Source organism: Mustela lutreola, chromosome 2 (assembly GCF_030435805.1).
Source record: "Mustela lutreola isolate mMusLut2 chromosome 2, mMusLut2.pri, whole genome shotgun sequence".
Lineage (NCBI taxonomy): Eukaryota > Metazoa > Chordata > Mammalia > Carnivora > Mustelidae > Mustela > Mustela lutreola.
The window spans coordinates 83,485,358-83,500,795 of NC_081291.1; the positions used below are offsets into that span (position 1 = coordinate 83,485,358).

The 15,438-nt window shown below is 40.9% G+C and overlaps 1 protein-coding gene across 14 annotated transcripts in view; it reads left to right on the forward strand.

Annotated features, from left to right (window-relative positions):
• THRB (thyroid hormone receptor beta) overlaps positions 1-15,438 on the forward strand; it is a 384,236-nt gene that overhangs the window by 272,736 nt on the left and 96,062 nt on the right. For 11 of the 14 annotated variants that reach the window (XM_059162479.1, XM_059162477.1, XM_059162472.1 and 8 more), the window contains one exon: positions 5,706-5,769. The exons of the other annotated variants lie outside the window; for them this stretch is intronic. In XM_059162479.1, the coding sequence (XP_059018462.1) occupies positions 5,748-5,769 (22 nt within the window). In that variant the 5' untranslated portion in view covers positions 5,706-5,747. The remainder of the gene's footprint in view (positions 1-5,705; positions 5,770-15,438) is intronic. 14 annotated transcript variants of the gene reach the window in all.

Below are 15,438 nucleotides of genomic sequence, written 5' to 3' on the forward strand. Positions count from 1 at the left end.
CACAGTACCAAATAAACAGAGTACAAACACTTGTTTGCTAGGCAAACACAACTTCAAGACACATCTGCAAGCATTGCCCTCCACTCATGTTGATATGACCTCTAAAATCCTTCTATTTAGGAAGAATGGATTATCTATGTTTGTGTCAGGTGCCAATGTCAGGTGAGAGGGTGGGCGTGTCCTCCCTTGAGAGACTTCCTGGCGTTAAGGATCACAGCTTAGTGTCTGTGGTAACCTAACATTCAGGTATCTGACATTTTGAACTGAATCAAGAGATTTGCCTGTGAATGTTACCCCAACCCACCCCCCAGTACACTCATGGCTTCCTTAGACAGCCCATGAGGCCCCTGTTCAAGTGTTAACAGATAAGTCCTATATATCTCACTGTTTTGTTTTGGGGTTTGTTTTTTTTTTTTTACAGAGAGAGAGAGAGAGGGAGCACAAGCAGGGGGAGAGAGCAAAAGAGAGGGAGGGAGAAGCAGACTTCCTGACGAGTAGGGAGCCCGACGTGGGGCTCAATCCCAGGACTCTGGGACCATGGTCTGAGCCGTAGGCAGACGCCTAACGACTGGAGCCACCCAGGCGGCTCTTATCTCACTGTTCTGATGCATCAGACCACATGATACTCTGGTGCCCTCACTCCTGAGAGGTCCAAGGAGAAGCACACTAAGAAGGATGGCCTTGAAAAGGCTACCAGCACCCTCCTAAAAAAGGTTGATGTAAAGACGAGAGGGAGATGTGGGGTTTCATGTTAATTATGTACAGACTATATAAGCAATGACTCACTGGGTCCATATGGAAAGATTTTTCAAGGGGTAATTTTTACCGTTGTCCATTTAATGTTGTCATTTCTATAGAAAAAAAAGGAGACACAAGGGGACAAAATGTTGTGCAGTCTGGGCAACTGCACTGGGGTTTTCCAAGATAGAGTTAGAGGTGTTCTCTCTGGCCTTAGTCTAGCTTTGCGACCTTGAACACTGAGACAGGAAAAAAAAAAATAGCAGTGATTCTGCACAAAGAGGTGCCACCAAAGGGGTTTGGCTCCTGAGGAGTCCTCTCCACACTACAGCAGACTTACCTTTCTCAACTTGGGTCTTTCTTTTCAGGACCTTCCCTAGCTCCCTATTTCCCTTATGATGAAGTCTGATTTCCATGGCAAACCTTTCAAGACCCTCCACCATCTGGCCCCTAAGTGTATTTGCAGCTTCTTTCTTGGGAATGTTCTTTTCCCTCCCCACCCCAAATCATGTATCCTGTGCCAAGATGCTCTACATTTTGTTCTTTTGTTGATCATGGGCCATACTCTTTATTCTTCTCCTGGAAAATATCCTGGCTTATTTTTCAAAGCCAAGCTCAAATGTCACTGTTGGTCCTCCTCATATAGATAGAATTAATCACACTTTCCTCAGTGCTTCCAACCACATCTTTTATCCCTCTGGTCAACTCTTTTGCTGCTAAGGTACATGCTGGTTCTTCACCTAAGCCCTCTAGGAGCAGGCAACATGAATAATTCATCTCAAATCATCTAGAGCTTGTGAAGGTGACTGATGGCATAAATGGAGTAGCCCTAGACCAAATCCTGGGGTTAAAGAATTCCTCTTTAGCCTCTAGCCTTGCTTTTCTGAAACCCATCTTTCTTCCACCCACAAAGAGATCTACTGCTTGTAGGTCCCATTTGCTTTGCCCCTGACCAAAAATAGCTCACACTGGAGGATTTCTCTGCCTTTACTGCCCATGGTTCTTGGTCACACCACTTCAAAGAATGTAGAAGTAGATCCGAAGAGTGGTGGGCAGCAAAACAAAGTGTATTGAGCAAGAATGCAAAGCTCCTGGAGATGGAAGGGACACAAGAGGGTTGTCCTTGGAGTTTCTATGTTGAGGGGGTTTTATGAGCTCTTTTGCGAAACTATCTTAAGCAATCAGGATGTGCTGTGTTGTGCCAATCAGGGCTTTGGTCACCTATCTGTCTACCTATTAGGTTAATGTCCATATGCTAATGGTCTCTTCTGCTGACATCTGAGAGGTTATGTCTTACCTGCCCCTTGGTTGTGATAGTGACAAGTGCTTTGTGGTTAATTGTCTTAATTGTAGGACATTTTGCAGAAGTCATTTCTGCAAAGACTGCAAAGCAGAATGCTAGTGAGGTCCTGTCTAAGCTGCAAAGCAGGATGTTAATGCTGTTTTAGCTGTCCTGACTCCATACGTTCTTATTGGGGACCCTGGCTCTGACTACCTAACTGTCCAACTAACTCCTAACAGCAGGTCTCCTTTTCATCCTATTCAATAGGTTGTATTTGTACTACCATTTTAAGTCTGAATATATTTGCCAAATCGTCTACCCATCTTTCAAGGGAAAGGGACTGTAACTTTCATTATATTCTTTAAGTAGACCAGAGTGCCCCCCCACCTCCAACCCCGAGCAATTGAGATCTGCAGAGCTAAAGGAATGAAGCTTTAGAGAAGAACTTTAAGGGGAAGCATGGAGCAGGCCTTTATCAAATCCCTGGAACCATGTCACACACCTGGCACCTGCTTTGCTGCAGAAAGCCTCTCAAGAGAGGCTTGATCTGTCCTAAGAACAAGAGCAGCCCGAGGTCGGGAGAAGGTGCACCTTTGTGCAATTTCTCCTGCCTGGAGATGTGCACCTTCTGTCGAACAGAGAAAGTCCCCTGTCCCCTCAGGGGTCCCCAGCAGCACCTCTCCAGCTATCCTCTGTCCTCTAACACCCTGAACTCTTTCCACATAACAGCTCCTCAGATATTCGAAGATCATCCCCTAACCTTCATGTGACTGCCTTCTACGTTTCTTTAAGATGTGTTTTCCATCAACCTGAACATTCTACTTGAGGCTTTCTCTTAAAATATAGCAGCCCAGACATGGCCTGACTGTTGTCCTATAGGCTGCATTTCCATCCACGCAGTCCAAGATGGTCTCTGAGCTCACAGTAGGTTGCATGGAGCTCAGTGTCTCCCAGAGTCCGTGGACCTACTTCCAACGTATTTGTAATAATGCTGTATGCTTTCCAGTTTCATATAACTCAATAACAACTTCTCCATCCTTTGTATGTTTTTAAATATAAATGCATTTTAGGTGTTTTGGAGGTGAATGTCCACTTCTCCATTCTTGCAAGGGGAACGAGCTTCACCTAAGGGACAGGGCATTGGACTGAGAGTGATAAGTGGGCGGAAGAAGGCACGGCCTTGAGTGATTCTCCATACCACCTCTTGGCACACCGTGTATGCGGCTGGTGTGTTTAGCCACTCCGGGCCAGCAGGCTCTGCCTTCCCAGACAGCTGGTAAAATGGATTATAAATTCCTTGAGGGCTAATAGCCTCTATCTTAACCTATTTGCATTCCTGGTTTTTAGCCCAGTATTAAATGCTCAAATAGCATCCATCCCAGTGTCTTACTATTTCTACTTCCTTAATGTCACTGGAGTCCCTCACCCTCCGCAGTCACCATCCTAGTTCTTGCTGCTTTCATCTCTCCCTTAGACCTGCTGTAGCCCTCTGATTGGTCTGCTTTGGCTCAGTAGCCATGCAGCTTTAAAAACTCAAATTAGTATTTAAACTCTCCTTAAAACTGCACTAGTTAAAAAAAAAATTATGTGGGGGCATCTGGGTGGCTCAGTCATTAAGCGTCTGCCTTCTGCTTAGGTCATGATAACGGGGTCCTGGGATCGAGCCCCACACCGGGCTCCCTGCTCTGTGGGAAGCCTGCTTCTCCCTCTCCCACTCCCCCTGCTTGTGTTTCCTCTCTCACAGTGTCTCTCTCTGTCAAATAAATAAATAAAATCTTTCAAAAAAAATAATAATAACCCAGAGTAGTCCCTGTGCCTCGAGCACTCAAATGAGAAGAAAGCATTAAATCATGACCTGTGGAAAGGTCTAGTGAAGAAGAGAGCCTTCAGGTCCAGATCACCTCTACTGAGAAGCCTCTCTGGATAGTCCCAGGTAAAAGTGATCTCTGCCCCCTTTGATTCCCAGGCCCAAGGGGAAACCTGTGTACATTCTTGCCTTTTTTAACATGATTCTCCCCCTGCTGCATTAGCAGAACCTGCTGGACAGGCCCAGGGGCTATCTTTGGGCAAAGCCTGGGGGACTGCCTGAGCAGAGTAGCCCCTCAATTAGGGCCTCTGGACTGACCGACCAAAGAAATGAATGATTCCTATATAAGGAATGTCCTCCATTCCAGCGGAGCTTGCCTAGGGAGGCTAAACTGCGTGCCATTCTCCACCTCAGTTGGTGCTGAGGTGCTGAAGCTGTGAGAGGAGCTTCACCTTTGATGGTCCCAGGACGCAGACCACATTGGGTCTCACTGAGGACTCTTCCCTGCCCGTGAGCAGTGGGACTTGCTGAACAAGTGATGTGCAGACCATGACTCAGCCCTTCCGGGATGGAGAGGAGCCTTCGGGCACATCGTCACCCGATACTTCCTCCTCACTGACCTACTAAGTGCAAGCCTTCACCGAGTTTGTTTCCTTTCGTGACCACACACACACACACACACCCCTTTCTTAATTTTTAAGCTCTTTGGACTTTGTTTTCCCCTTTAACCTCAATGACCAGCTGTTGAGCCCCAGGCTGTGGTGGACCTTCTCTGTACCCAGTCCTCAGGGTAGGGCGCTTCGCTGACCCCATGCTATGCCACAGGACAGCCAGGAAAAGAGGCCCCACAGCCCTGCCTACACAAGAGGGTTATTGGACTTTCCTGCAATTACATTATAAAACTCAAGAGGTCATTGAAGGAAAATAGCAGTAAATACTACCAAATGCCAAAGTACCATGAGAATAACAGTAGTAGTATACTATTAATGTTCTAGCAATGGTAATCATACAGTTACAGTAATGGTAATACTAAATGAGAATAGTACTGAGTAGGCAAGTTAGTACTAAATTTTGTGGTGACAATATTTTTAAAGCCTTAATCAGATTTCTTCTCTTGTTTCTGGGTACTTTCTACTTCATACACAATACCTTTCTGTAGGTCATATGCCTATTCAATTGAAATTTTGAAAGCAAAGATTTTTTTTTTTTACTTGATGGTATGGCAAGAACATAACTAGGATTTTACAGTTTCACCTTTGAGATCATAAAAAGGGAACAAAACTATTTGGACACATTTGTGTTAATATTTTATTTTAATATTGGTGTTACCAGTCAAGACTCTTGGTTGCAAGTGGGCAGAAACCTGACAGCTTATGTAAACACAGGAATTGTTTTGCTTAGGAAAGATTGAGGAACCAAACCCTCGAAGGGACAGGAGGGACACAGGTTGGCCTCAGAGAGAGCTGGAAGCAGGAATGGAGGCCACTGCATGAATCTGAGATGGACCCTCCTCACTTGGAGAAGGAAGCATCTAGGCTGAAGATCCCAGTCTATCCTAGCCCCTCTCAGGAAAAGCAGCAAGTCATTGTGCTAGTAGCGTTCTCGAAATTGAGATGGAAAAACACACATGCAATCTTGAATAAAAATAATGATGTTAAAGATGTATCTATAGAAGGAACCCTGAGATTATAATTAAAATGTCTTGTAAATTTACATGTATCACAGAGCCCGCCGATGCTTCAATTTCCCTAGTTGTGAGTTGAGAGTAACAAACTGCCTCAAGCTAATTAATGCATGTGGTATTGTTTGAAACAAAAACATTATGGAAAATACAGGTTATAACCTGTGGTATTTTTTTTCTTGTCTTTTTCTTTGTAGGAGGTGTCAGTGAAAAAAAAGGTCCAGAATGATTACTAACCTATGACTCCCAACAGTATGACAGGTATCTATTTTTTTTTTAATTTTCTTTGCACGTCTCATTTTTGTTCCACCTAGAGAGAAATACAGGGGTTCTAAAAGACCAACCTAAGAGTCTTAGCAACACTTATTTCCAGTATCACTTAATGCAGATACATCCTGTGAATGCGTCCCGACAAATGAGCTTTCATCTTCTTCAGAAACAATGAGAGGCATCATCACCAGAAACGTATGGAGAAGAAATGATAAGTAAAAGGCTAGTTTTTAGCTATGCCAAGATAACCCTTGTACACTAGATATGTTGACCCTTTACATTCCCTTAGATCAATATAATAAATGGCTCTCCCCACTTAATGACTACAGTTCAGGCATCTTCCCCCAGATGGACTGTTTATTCCATTTAGCAGTAGAGTCAGAATGGAATATGATTAGACTGCAGCAGGTAATTGAGGTAGAAACTCTTAGCAAGGGACAAGGAGACAGAATGACCCTCAAGGAAGATAAGGTCGCAAAAGCATGAATTCTTTGTGCAACACGGAGAGCAGGGGTTGCAAACTCAAAGGCGCCAGGTGCCAGGCAGATAACCTCAATGTCAGAAATGGGTTGGGTGTAAGGGAAAACAACAAACAAAACTGGAATACTCGGGTTCCCTCTAAAGAGTAGCCATTCTTCCACTGTAGGTGATCACTGACAGGTAGGGATGAGCCCCAGAATGCCCAGAGATTTCAAAGTTTTAAAAGAAGTTGGAAATTCAGATTTTAAATGAAATATTGCCCCTTGTAAATATTAACAATTAACTTATTAAAAAATGTCAAAGACTCATGGGCCCATCAAAATACATCTGCCAACTAGAATGAACCCAGGCACCATCAGTTTATAAGCTCTGCAATCTATCTTCCAGCTTAGCACCAAGCCCCCGCCCATTCATATGGTTCCCATGACAGCAGGGCAGACGCCCATAGACCTCTGTGTGCCATGGGTATAGCTTGACTTTTGATCATCCATTCCTGTCATGACAGACTAAACATGCAGGACAATTCCTCCAAGAATCCATTCCCCAGTAGTCCTGAGAAACTGAAGTGACGTAAAGCTCCACTCAGCCTTCTGCAATTTTGGAAGCCTCCCAATAACCATAAACTGCCTCTCTCAGCATCACTGCCCTGCCCTTCTACCCACCTACACTGGAGCTCTTGGTGCAACACAAAAGATGGAGTGCCGGAACAAACCAGAATGATTCACACCAGTAAGTGAGGGCCTCAGAACCACAGCTCGCCCTTTCCTCCTATTTTTACTCATGAACAGGCATCAGAACATACCCACCCCCTTTCTATTGTACTGCCAAACCAGCCAAAATCCTCTCCCACTTAAATCTCACCCATTCTATGTCATAAACCTGGTCGTTCCATGGAAAATTGGTACAGATCAAGCTTAGCTAGCTCCTTCATGTTTACCGAGGAGTGGGCATCTCAGCCAGAAGGAATGAAGCCTAAGTCTTTGCAGGCACAGGCACTTGGGAGCACAGATATCAGACAGCAGCAAGCCATGCTGCAAAACCTAGGGAAAGTGCTCCCCCACTGCCACAGGATGGTGTGGGATCAAGTGCAATACGGGGATGGCTCTATCCTCCATGATAACCCGCCCACTCAAAAAGGCCTCCAAAGATACAGTCTCAAAGAACATTCATGTCTGAAATGTACCAAAATGGCAAAGCTTGGTGAAAAAGTGGATAACATCATGGCTTTCACTTGCCTTGGGGTGGGTTCCAGATGGAGTCCAGAATATGCGTCCATCCCAGGTTCTGGCAGAGCAGGCATCAGCAATTATTTTTAAGGAGCCACAGAGTAAAGATCTTTGGTATTGCCGATGACTCAGCTCTGCCCCTGCAGCTGGAAGAGCCATGGGCTGCACACAGACAGATGGCTTGCACGTATTTCAACAAAACTTTATTTATACAACAGGCAACAGGTCAGCTTGTGCCCAAGGACTGTAGTTTGTGGACCCCTGGTCTAGAGTCCAAGGTAGTCCAGACCATCTTACTGTGAAACAGAAACCCAAGGCCAAGTCAGCATCTCCAGAACTGAGCTAGGAATCTAGGCTTACTCCAGGACAATTCTAAAGAGCCAGCTTTTCCGCTGATCTTGTAGAAGCCAAGATCCTTCCTCACATGCTGAGCTGGATCTGCAGGTGCCTCCCAGGAGAGGAGGGAGGTTTTGCTTCCCAGCATTTGCTTCCTAGTAGAGACTAACAGTAGTTTTCTATTTGCAAAAGCAGTCTATTCCATATATACATATGCTCAGTGCATGTTAATGGACTCAGCTGAGAAAATTATTACTTGAGACTCCCTTGCTTGTGGACAAAACCAAACAGCATCCTTTCCCTCTCTCTTTTGCTATGATCTCAGGCTTGTGTTGATTTTAAGAAACCTAAAGAGCTTATTTTATTGTGGAAGACCATAGTAAAGTTGTAAGCCATCAGAACTAAGTGCTTGCTTTAGCAGCCTAATTAAAAGGCAAATATGCATATTTTCTTCTTTGAAAAACATAATAGGTAATATTGCTGTTACGCAATACTGGCTATCAATTAGCCTTTATGAAAATAAGACCATTCTTTAAATGAACAAGAATAAGAACACTGAATCTATTTTCCTAAAAGCAAGCTGACCAGCATTTTCAGATAAAAAAGCCATGTTGTTAGAATGCGGTCTCTTTCAGCCAGAATGCTTAATAAATTTGTATGTTTTGCATTAACTCAAATGGAAATTTGGTTATTTTCTGGGGTTATTTAATATCAGCTACAATGGAGTCAGATCTTGCCAAAATTTTCTTGTTGCTTTACTCTACCTAGTTTGAAATTGGGACTGTATGAAATCACTCATTGAAAAATACTGATTCTTAATGAAGAAAGTAAGAAAGTGGCTTAATATGGCATTTTATCAATCTGGAATTAAGCACTGCTTCCTAAGTAATCTGAGGGGAATTCTGCTAACACTTATGGCATTATAATGAGCTTGGTTTTGCATAAAACCATGATTCACCGCATAGAGGAGTTTGTTACAAAATATGAAGACCTAAAAGTTCAAATACGGGAGTTAGAGGCTTTTGGCCTTGGTGGAAAAGAAAACTAAGAACTTGGACTTCTCCACATGTGCCTGAAGAAGCAGAAGCCAGGATCCATTGGTTGCATTGAACCTGGCTTTATAAAATTAGGATACGTCATGAAGTTTGCACAGTATTTGATGTTTCCATCCAGTTGAGCCCCCAGTCAAAGTCAAAGTCTTGTGAATCCTTCCATGTGAAGAAAATATTCCCCATTCAGTTGTTCGGACTGTCCCTCTTCTTTGTGGCCTGCTTGTCCATTTAACTTCCCTGTTGTGATGTTTGCCTTTTTCTTTTTCTTTCTCAAGATATTACTGTTGAGTGTATCTCAGGCACCAGGAGAGGGATGGTAGCAAGGATGTGACCGCTTTCAGTTGTTGACCCGAGGTTTCCTCTGTATGATCGTCAGATTGTTTGCTTGTTTGGGGTTGGAGTCATGTGTTAAGGAAAAGGAAGAATTACACAAGTTTGTTTTTTTTTTTTTTAAAGTACATTTCTTTTTACTTCTGAGGTTTAAATTCTTTTACATGCTTACTGGCCACTTGTATTTCTTCATCTGTCACTCACTTGTTCATACTTATTGTCCACCTGCTCATTGTGGATTTTACATTTTTCCTCATTATGTGGAGAAATGGTTTATTATATATAAGCAGTTTATTATATATTAAGGATAATAACTGAGCATATCACCTAATCTCTTTAAGAATTCCCTATTTTTTAATATTTTATTTACTTGAGGGAGAGAGAGAGAGCATGACAAAGGGGGAGAGAGAAGTAGACTCCCCGCTGAGCAGGGAGCCCAATGTGGGGCTTGATCCCAGGACCCTGAGATCATGACCCAAGCCAAAAGCAGACACTTAACCAATAGACCACCCAGGTGCCCCCCTATGAATCCCTTACTAAATGAGAAAGGAAGACCAGTTCATCTCTTGTTCTCCTTCTACTTTTACAATTAGATTATACTTTGCATTTGAACATGTATAAATCATATTTTCATAAAGTAGGACATGGAGGCATTGAAGGTTGGATGTTAAGAAAAAGGGATCCTGGAGCAATGTTTTCTGTTTCTAAGACCATCCTAATGAACAAGCTTTTCAGAGTTAAACAAAACACTTAGGCTGGGAAAACAGTATTTTATTGCAAGCCCTCGTCACTCTTCAGAGGTGGCTCTCCAAGTGTTCGTTAGGCTTCCCAGATGCTCCTTATAACCATTTCATTCCTTCAGAAAGAGAATCACAGTTGTGTTTATGTCCCATGACCTAAGTAGATCATCTTTTCATGGAATCAGGAGGTTGCTGACTGCAAAATAATGACCCCATTCAAAGATGACTAATGTGAACTGTGTACATATTATGAATATTTCCTAGTGTCAATAAACACTCTTCTGAAATAGGATCTTGGTCATGGCTACTTAGTAATCCAACATTTACTGATATAGTCCTTGATTGTGAGACTTAATATAAAGTTACTTAAATCATACGAGAATGAATTGCATTGTATATAATTTCATACCTCTGATTATTTCCTCAGGATAAAACTCTACTAAGTAAAAGAAAATGCTAAATTAAAGGGAATGAACATCTTTAAAAACGTTTTCTATTGCCAGATTATAACCAGATTATTAGAGCAGCTGAGATACCCATCAGCAGAACAGCTTCCTCCCACAAATCCTTTTTGGTAGTTAATTTTTGAGGCCATTTATAAGACAAAATGTTATCACAGCTTTCAAAACTATATGTTTCTTACTGATAATGAATTTGACTACACACACACACACACACACACATACTGATTGGCCACTTAAAGGACTTTTGTAACTTCCCTGTTCAATTAACTTTTCTGTTGTGCCATTTAATTTTTCTTATGATTTACACATTAAGAAAATAATTCATTGTCTATCACTAATAATACAACTATTTTCCAATACTATTATATGTCTCTTATTTTCATTTTTGGCAATATTTGACCTTTAAAGTTTTTTCTTCTTTTTTTTCTATATTTTTCTTCTTTTGAAATAATTCCATACCAACAGAAAAGTTTGCAATATTAGTTCAAAGAATCACCAGCTACCCTCTACCCAGAGTCCTCAAATGTTAACATTTTATCACCTTTGCTTAATTCTTTTCCATCTCACTTGTATAATTTTTCTTTTGAACCATTCACAAATTAGTTGTAAGCATGATGGCATGGCATCTTTTGACATATGCAAGTTCTTAGTTTCTATATAGTAAGCTCTATTAAGTGTTGTTTTATAATTTATGTCTTTGTTGTCAAGCTTATAAAAGTCTTCTGGTGAGTATTGATGGACAGAATTCAATGGATTCTTTGTGATGAGTCAGCATTCCTATTCCAACATGTAGTACTTTTTTTAAAATTTAAATTCAATTAATTAACATATAATGGATTATTCCTTTCAGAGGCAAAGATTAGTGATTTATCAGTCATATATAATACCCAGTGCTCATTACATCAGATGCTCTCCTTAATGTCTATCACCCAATTACCCCATCCCACCAGCAATCTTTAATTTGTTTCCTATGCTTAAGAGTCTCTTATGGTTTGTCTCCCTCTCTGATTTTGTCTTATTTTATTTTTTTCTCTCTTCCCATATGCTCCTCTGTTTTATTTCTTAATTTCCACATATGAGTGAAATCATATGATAATTGTCTTTCTTTGATTAACTTATTTTGTTTATCATAATACCCTATAGTTTCACCCATGTCATTGCAAAAGGAAGATTTCGGGTTTTTTATATGACTGAGTTGTATTCCATTGTGTGTGTGTGTGTGTGTGTGTGTGTGTGTGTGTGTGTGTGTACACCCCATATCTTCTTTATCCATTCATCTGTTGATGGACACCTGTCTGGGCTCTTCCCATAGCTCGGCTATTGTGTACATTGCTGCTATAAACGGGTGCATGTAACTCTTCAGATCACTACGTTTGTATCTTTAGACACCTGGTAGCACAATTGCTGGGTTGTAGGGTAGCTTTATTTTCAACTTTTTGAGAAACCTCCATACTATTTTCCAGAGTGGCTGCAATAGCTTGCAGTCCCACCAACAATGTAAGAGGGTTCCCCTTTCTCCACATCCTCAACAACATATGTTGTTTCTTACCTTGTTAATTTTAGCTATTCTGAATGGTGTGAGGTAGGATCTCATTATGGTTTGGATTTGTATTTCCCTGATGCTAAGTGATGTTCAGCCTTTTTTCATGTGTCTGTTGGCCATTTGGATATCTTCTTTGTCTATTCATGTCTTCTACCCATTTCTTGATTGGATAATTTGTTCTTTGGGTATTGAGTTTGATAAGTTCTTTATAGATTTTGGATACTAGCCCTGTATCTCATAAGACATTTGCAAATATCTTCTCCCATTCTCTAGATTGTCTTTTGGTTTGGTTGACTGTTTCCTGTGTTGTAAAAGCTTTTAATCTTGATGAAGTCCCAGTAGTTCATTCTTTTCTTTCTTTCCCTTGTCTTTGGAGTCGTGTCTAGCAAGAAGTTGCTGCACCCAAGGTCACAGAAGTTGCTGCCTGTGTTATCCTCTAGGATTTTGGTGAATTCCGTCTCGCACTGAGGTCTTTCATCCATTTTGAGTCTATTTTTGTGTATGGTCTAAGGAAATTGTCCAGTTTTATTCTACATGTGATTGACCAATTTTCCCAACACCATCTGTTGAAGAGACTGTCTTTTTTTCCATTGGATATTCTTTCCTGCTTTGTCAAAGACTAGCTGACCATAGAGTTGAAGGTCCATTTCTGGGTTCTTTGTTCTGTTCCATTGACCTCTGTGTCTATTTTTGTGCCAGTACCATACCATCTTGATGAGTATAACTTTGTAACAGAGCTTGAAGTCTGGGATTGTGATGTCACCAGCTTTGGTTTTTGTTTTGTTTTTCCAATCTTCCTTTGGCTATTCAGGGTCTTTTCTGGTTCCATACAAATTTGAAAAAAGTTGAATGATATTTTGATAGGGATTTGAATGAATCAAAAAAAGTTGATGGTATTTTGATAGGGATAGCATTGAATGTATAGATTGCTCTAGGTAGAATAGACATTTTTATAATATTTGTTCTTCCAATCCATGAACATGGAACATTTTCCATCTCTTTTTGTCTTCCTCAATTTCTTTCATGAGTGTTCTATAGTTTTCTGAATACAGATCCTTTGCCCCTTTAGTTAGATTTATTCCTAGGTATCTTAATTGTTTTAGGTGCAATTGTAAATGAGATTGACTCCTTAATTTGTCCTTCTTCTCTCTCATTATTAGTGTATAGAAATGCAACATATTTCTTCACATTGGTTTTATAACGTACTTCCCTGAATTCCTGTATGAGTTATAGCAATTTTGGGGTGGAGTCTTTTGGGTTTTCGACATAGAGTATCATGTCATCTGCAAAAAGTGAGAGTTTGACTTCTTTGTTGACAGATCATGACTTTTGTTTCTTTTGGTTGTCTGATTGCTGACCCTGGGACTTCTAGTACTATGTTGAACAGCAGTGGTGATAGTGGACATTCATGCTGTGTTCCTGACTTTCAGAGAAATGCTCTCAGTTTTTCCCCATTGAGAATAATATTTACTGTAGGCTTTTTGTATATGGATTTTATGATATTGAGATATGTTCCTTCTATCCCTACACTGTGAAGAGTTTTAATCAAGAAATGATGCTATACTTTGTTAAATGCCTTTTCTGATTGATTGAGATCATATAGTTCTTGTCCTTCTTTCATTAATGTAGTATCAGAGTGATTGATTTGTTGATGTTGAACCATCCAGGAATAAATCCCACTTGGTCATGGTGAATTATCCTTTTAAGGTACTGTTGGATCCTATTGACTAGTATTGTGGTGAGAATTTTTCCATCCATGTTCATTAGGGATATTGGTCTGCAATTCTCCTTTTTGGTGGGGTCTTTGCTTGGTTTTGGGATCAATGTAATGCTGGCCTCATTGAAGTATTCCTTCCATTTATATTTTTTAAGATTTTATTTATTTATTTGACAGAGAGAGATCACAAGCAAGCAGAGAGGCGGGGGGGCGGGGAGGGGAGCAGGCTCCATGCTGAGTAGGGAGCCTGATGCGGGGCTCAGTCCCAGGACCCTGAGATCATGACCTGAGACAAAGGCAGAGGCTTAAGCCTCTGAGCCACCCAGCTGCCCCTCCATTTCTATTTTTTGAAAGAGCTTTAGAAGAATAGGTATAAATTCTTCTTTAAATGTTTGGTAGAATTCCCACAGGAAGACATCCAGCCCTGGACTCTTATTTGTTGGGATATTTTTGATTGCTGCTTCAATTTCCTTGCTGGTTATGGGTCTGCTCAGGTTTTCTATTTCTTCCTGTTTTCGTTTTGATAGTTTATATGGCTCTAGGAAGGCATCCATTTCCTTCAGATTGCCTAATTTGTTACCATATTATTGATCATAATATATGTTTATAATAGTTTGTATTTCTTTGGTGTTGGTTGTGATCTCTCCTCTTTCATTGATGATTTTATTGACTTGGGTCCTTTCTTTTTTCTTTTTGATAAGTCTGGCCAGGGGTTTATCAATCTTATTAATTTTTTCAAAGAACTAGCTCCTAGTTTCATTGATCTGTTCTACTGTTCTTTCAGTTTCTATTTCATTGATTTCTGCTCTGATCTTTATTAATTATCTTCTTGTGCAGGGTTTAGGCTTTCTTTGCTGTTCTTTCTCCAGCTCCTTTAGGTGTAAAGTTAGGTTGTGTATTTGAGACCTTTCTTATTTCTTGAGAAAGGCTTTTAGTGCTCTATACTTCCCTCTTCAGACCATCTTTATTGCATCCCAAAGATTCTGAACAGTTATGTTTTCATTTTCATTTGTTTCCATGAGTTTTTTAGTTCTTCTTTAATTTTCTGGTTGACCCATTCATTCTTTAGTAGGATGCTTTTTAGCCTCCACATATTTGAGTTCTTTCCAAATTTCCTCTTGTGATTGAGTTCCAGTTTCAAAGCACTGTGGTCTGAAAATATGCAGGGAATAATTCCAATCTTTTGGTACTGGTTGAGACCTGATTTGTGACTCAGTACAACATGTAGCTCTTTTTAATGAGACACTGAGATGACTGGTGAAAGTTGAAAATTTTCTCAGTAAACACCCTCTCATATTTATCCTTTATGCACCAACCATGCACCCAGAGTACCCTAGCCCTAGCCCTTGAGGGCAGGAAGGGAAAGACCTACAGTGCTGGAGGTCCTTCTGTCCCTTCTCCCAAAGTCAGGACTGCCAAACCCCAGGTCTTTGTACTGGTTCCCATACAAAGAACACAACCACAGAAGCCTGATGTGGCACTCTGCTTCCTTTACCATGTTGATAGAAGAGCTGGAAGACTTTATATTGATTTATACACTCCTGACATAATTCTTCTGAAAGAGCATCTAGAAGCTTATTTCACTTTCTTCCAAGTTCCTGTTTCCCTGGTTGTGGCCAAAAATAAAACATGGCCTTGGATTCCATAGAGCCAGCTATGCATATTACAAATGTTGCCACAAATAGCTTTGGAGAAGGAAAAATACCAACTTGCCCAAATAGCTAGCTCTCCTGTTGGTGGAGCCAATTACAAAAAGGGATTTTGATTTTATT